Below are 5,681 nucleotides of genomic sequence, written 5' to 3' on the forward strand. Positions count from 1 at the left end.
GAACCTTCATTTAGTATTACAGTAATCGCTATTTTACAAATACTAATATTGTATTCGTTGTATATACAAATATACTAAATAAATACTAATCAATGAACTCCTTATTTTAAATTAAAATTTCTGATGTATATCAGCCGAATATCATTATTTATATTATATATTAAGACATTAAATTTATTGAAATTTTGATTTTATTTAACATTTTGTAATGTAATAGTAAAAATATTTTCAAACTGCATAGTTATTTATTACTTAGCTGCTTAAATTGTTATTAATACTAATAATTCATAAAATGTATATTATGGCAATTCATTAGTCTTCTTTAAAAATTATTCAACAACATAATAATAAAAGTACATAAATAAAATATTTTTAAAACAATAATAGTCTAATTATAAATTAAATGTAATCTATACAGGTATAATCTCTCAAGTCTGTGATAGTTTACATGGAATGGCATTTACAATTATTACTTGAGTTTTTATTGTTGCATTAAAAGATAATTACACTTGGGCTAATTGATAATAACAAAGTTCTTAAAGAATAAAATTAAAAATGATTAACTATCTAATAACATTTATAAAATAGGAAAACAATCAAGGCTCGAAATATATATCAGGGCAGGATTGACAAAAATTGGTATAGTAAGAAAAAACATATAAAATACATCCAGCTACAAAATTAAAACAAGAAAATTGTTTCAATGACACAACCAAAAATGGGAATACTAGTGATGGGCTGAACAACTCTAGTTTATAAGTCAAACTGAACTGAAATATTTTTACCAAAATATTAAAATGTATTATCTAACTTAAACTTAACTTTTTTTTTTTATTAAAAAAATAATTTATTATTATTGATATTGATTTTGAAAAATCCAAAGTGTTTGAATTTATATTTATCACAATAATTTTTATTTGTTATAGATATAAAGTGAAAATAATATATATCTTGTTTTTCAAATTGAAGTTTTAAATTCTAAATAAAATTATAATAGAATTGTTAGCACTGAAAATGGTGTTCAGTTGTATATTCAAATGGTTCGACCCATCATTAGCAAGTACACATATATATTTTAACTAAAAAAGTTACAAAATAAGAAAAATTAAACTGCATTAGCAACTTAATGGTAACATAGTCATAAATGCTAAGCTTAACAAATACAATAGTATACTATAATATAAATAATTTAAAAAAAATACACTATATCATTAAGTAATTGTAAACAATATAATGATATATGACCTGATGTTAAATACTTGAAAAATATTAATAAAATATTCTATATACAAGAGATCAACACTAAAATGCAAATAGCGGGAGAGAAAAAAGAAAAACTATAAAAAATGTATGTCACTGGTTTTGAGCATAAGTCTCAACATTCAATATAGCACAATGATCACAGTTCGCCAACATTATTGTACCTCTTTAATTTCTTTGGAAATATGTCTTTATACAAGACAGGGTCAACTCTATATTCAACAGCCTTTAATGGCATTCTACCATAAACAGTAGCAAATTTGTTTATACATGATGATCTTGTAGCCATGTGCCCTTGGTCAGCAGACAACATTTCAGTGTTTATACATTGTGGACACTTAAACTTTTTCTTAGGTGTTACCTATAATAAAGTTAAACAGCTGTTTTTCAATTTGTAGCAAAATAAATTAAACATTTTACAATTACTTTAATTGGAGCTTTGTTCGTAGTATTAGACACTAAAAAGTTCATTGCTATATCTTCGCAATTCATATGATCATCAACCCACTGTTTAATATTACTAGGCATGATATATGTATATGCATAATTCCAATACTGCATAAAAAAAATCAAAATTATATTATTTTTAATTATTTATTAATGAAAAATAGTTTTACTTTATGGTAAAACGCTGCTCCAGTCAATACCATGGATATCTCATTTTTCCATTCAGATTCATACTTCCAAGTATTTGTTTTGTTATTCCATACATGAGTTCTTGATGGATAACCAACTATATGATCAGGAAATTCTTTCCAAACCTAATTACAGCAGAATATTTAAATTTATTTTACCTAAACTTAATCAATAAACTATTTATTTACCTGAAATCCAAATTCAATTTCATCTATAGTCAGCATAAGTATATCATCATCGAGAGATAAGACGGCTTCAGTTTCGATTTCTCGATATGGAAAAAATCTATTTGATAAATTATTTGCGGTCGTCTGTACAATCTTCAACGGAATATCTGTTTTTGGCCATACTGAAACTGTGTTTAATGTAGGTTTATAGATCATTTTTTAAATATTGAAATACTTACAGTGTGGTGGAGATTTATACTGATTATTCCACACAACAATAATCTTTTGTAGACTTGGTGCTTTACTGATCATATTAATTAGTTTGAACAAGCTGTCAATTCGATTATAGGACAATATTATGGCAGTGAATCCTGAAGAATCTGACATATATGGTAAAAATAATGGATTTCTAGCAGATTCCTAGCAAAAAAAAATTAAACATTAAAATTTATAACAACTTACTATTGATTTTTTTTAACAAACATGATATGGTCTTAAATTCCAGTCCTCATAAAAATCTGAGCTATGTGGGTGCAGTCTTTGGCTTAGTATCTTTAGAGTAGTCATTGTAATTATTTTTGGTGATGATAAATATTTACGGTAAAGCCAACGTCCTTGATCAGACATTTCTTTCCGTCGGTCTAAAGGAATACCAGAAACCGTATCTAATAAAGTATTCAATTCAGTTTCACTCCACAGTATTACAGCTCTATAAAATATAAATAATTAGATAAAATTTTAGTAGAACATAATGAAAAAAAATAAAAACAAACCGTTTCCAATCTATAACTTCAAAAAATGGTAATACGACATGATTTATAGCTACTATTGGTATACATCCTGCAGCTAATGATTCAATTAAAGCTACATCCATTAATCGAGGGCCAGGTAATATCAAACAAAATACACTATCCTAAATTAAAAAAAATAAATAATAATTAAATGTTATTAAATAAATCAAAAAAATAATTATTTAAATATTTTATTAATATCTCATATGTAATTATACTATGAACTTTCCTATATTAAATAAATACTCACAGAAAAAATGTCTGCATAGTTATAAGTAATATTACCATGACAGATTATTGATTTATTATGTTCACCATTTGAGCATCGTTCCATTACTCTAATCATTGATCTTTGCTTTTCTATTGATTTTAAGTACATAAAGAAATCATTATGAAGATTAGTTTGAACTGTAGTAATAAATATTGGCCTGAAAATTAAAAAAAATCCCTTATTAATTTGCTTCCTTATAAATAAATTTAGATGTTACATACCTAAGCTTGAAAGTAAAATTATTACTTAATAAAATGGCTAAATCACTATAAATTGCTATTGAAATATCAAAAGATGATCTATATGTCCAAGAATTAAAACCAACGCCAGCAACCATTGCTTTACCAATAGATAAATCAACAACCGTTTTATAATCAGGTGCTGTTCCAGGGACCATATTAAATATTAAGTGATTTTGACCATCATTCCAACTATATAATAATAATAATAATATAAAAACAATTAAAAATCAAATAATTATATTATAGTTTATTTAACTTACTATGGTAATAATGCAAGAGCTTGTGAAGTTTCTTTCACACGAAACCGGTTTTGGTTTAAAGTATCAATAGAAGACACAAATACACAAGCTTCTTCAGGATTTGCTGTATAATAATGACTCTCAACTATTGTACTTATTATAGTATGGTATTCTTTAGAAATTTTCCCACCAATAGGTATGCCATCTGTATCTAAATATCTGGCCATTGGATAAACATATACTTTAAAACCACCTTTAAATTTATGACCACATCTGTATATGTTGAAACAGTTATAGAATGTACAGTGTGTGTCCATTGAAATGATAGGACTGTCTCCAGGGATAACATATTGATGGACTTCTTGAGTTTTTGATGGTGGTTTCTGGATAAGCTTAAAGACATGCGGAGCAACAACTACGTACACAAAGGATAGCAGTAATGAAATAAAGATAGAAATATAGATCAACTTTCGGTTCCTCAATAGCCGACAGCATGCTAAGCGAATGAACATTGTTTAATCAATGAAAATGGTGAGGCAGAAGCCTCATGGAATAATACAAGCGTTGATTTGACAATGGCATCTTTTTAATTTCAATAGTGTTGACTCTTAAATGGTTAGCTTAACCATACTTCAGTTGGATTAAATACTTTGTACAACAATGAATTAAAATACATCACTTAGTGGGAATAAATACACGTTATGTTTTATATTTTTGGTGTACAATAACTATATAGTATCAACTGAGAAGAATGTGATTAAATGTAAACATCGTGCGATTTTAAAAAATTAACTCACGTATCCATGAAAATTTAAATGATTATTTTAAATAAAAATGTCTATAAGGTATTATTATAAATAGTAAATTTTATATTGTCTACATTAACGTTAAAAAAAATGTACATTTATTATTTTTACTGCATTTCAAATATCCGAACTCCTTATCGGTTATCAATCCACGCTTAACAAAGTTATTGTGATTGTGCGATGAATAACATTTTCATGCACTGCACATCCACCAGTGCATGTCGACTTCTATTAATTTTATCAAAAATATAATTAATTAATTTTAATTATAAAATATATTATAAAATATTATTTATTTGTGTTAGTTGTAAAAATTATTTTATTATAAGTTATGATTATGAAATTTGAACTAATAAATAGTAATTACTTTTTTTTTTAATTTTAATTTTCATCGAATCTAAAACTCGATAGTACACTAAATTAACAAATATTATATTTTAATTAACTACGTGTATACGAACGCCGGCTATGTATATCTATTTTGGTATAGATTTTTAAAAAAAATTTTAAAAAAATCTAAATATTGCGAAGTCTTATAAAAAAAGAAACTAAATACTGCAAGTATTAATTATACGCATAAAAAATATAATACCCACCATAAATACATTTTTGTTTTGATTTTAAGAAATTAAGAAAAAGCTAAACGCGCTGTAAGATAATATCAAACCAAGTTACATAATAACAAAAATCTACATAGAACATTATTATTAATTAATTAATAATTTCATTGATTTCACTAAAATTCTAAAATAAACAAATTGTTTTCCCACAAACGGTAGGTAGAAGCTAGTAATTATATTTATTTCATAATAGACAATATTATTCTTCCAACCTGCTACCTTAATTTGAAATAAAACATTTTTAGTACATTTGTAAAATCTGTATACATGTTGCATGATAGAATTAGAATTGTTGAAGAAGAGAATACCTACTTTATAGTATTACTATATCGATTAAAGCCGCCGAAAAAATGTCTGCAAGTCCGTTTTGATTTTTGTAAGGTTTAAGCTGCTTTAACCTGTAACTTATAATTTAACATTCAGTAGGTTACGAAAGGGTTTTGAAATTTAATTCCAAATATCAAAAAAATTAGTGCATTTATTGAATTAAAAACAAAATATTTTAAGTAATAGGTAAGGTATAATTTATTATAAAACTTATTAGGTACTTAAAGGTAAATATTGGAGTTAAAATATTTTAAATCTATGCTTGACAGTATAATATAGTAATGGCTCCGCTAAATTTACCTAAGCCATATCCGTATACCAC

At 25.5% G+C, this 5,681-nt stretch overlaps 1 protein-coding gene across 2 annotated transcripts; it reads right to left on the reverse strand.

Moving 5' to 3' along the window:
- Nucleotides 1–935: 935 nt before the first annotated feature.
- LOC112690919 (exostosin-2) lies at nucleotides 936–4,454 on the reverse strand. 2 transcript variants are annotated; one of them, XM_025565027.1, is made up of 10 exons: nucleotides 3,628–4,454; nucleotides 3,347–3,556; nucleotides 3,105–3,282; nucleotides 2,837–2,976; nucleotides 2,547–2,772; nucleotides 2,303–2,483; nucleotides 2,085–2,245; nucleotides 1,878–2,021; nucleotides 1,687–1,815; nucleotides 936–1,621 (listed from the first exon to the last, which is right to left on the reverse strand). In XM_025565027.1, the coding sequence occupies exons 1-10, from the start codon at nucleotides 4,116–4,118 to the stop codon at nucleotides 1,400–1,402; spliced, it is 2,082 nt and encodes a 693-aa protein (XP_025420812.1). In that variant the 5' UTR covers nucleotides 4,119–4,454; the 3' UTR covers nucleotides 936–1,399. The 2 variants fall into 2 exon arrangements, with proteins under 2 accessions (XP_025420812.1, XP_025420811.1); XM_025565026.1 differs by having other exon boundaries at nucleotides 937–1,621; nucleotides 2,085–2,251.
- Nucleotides 4,455–5,681: the final 1,227 nt, after the last annotated feature.

This window comes from Sipha flava, unplaced genomic scaffold (assembly GCF_003268045.1).
Source record: "Sipha flava isolate LNK unplaced genomic scaffold, YSA_version1 528_pilon_pilon, whole genome shotgun sequence".
NCBI lineage: Eukaryota > Metazoa > Arthropoda > Insecta > Hemiptera > Aphididae > Sipha > Sipha flava.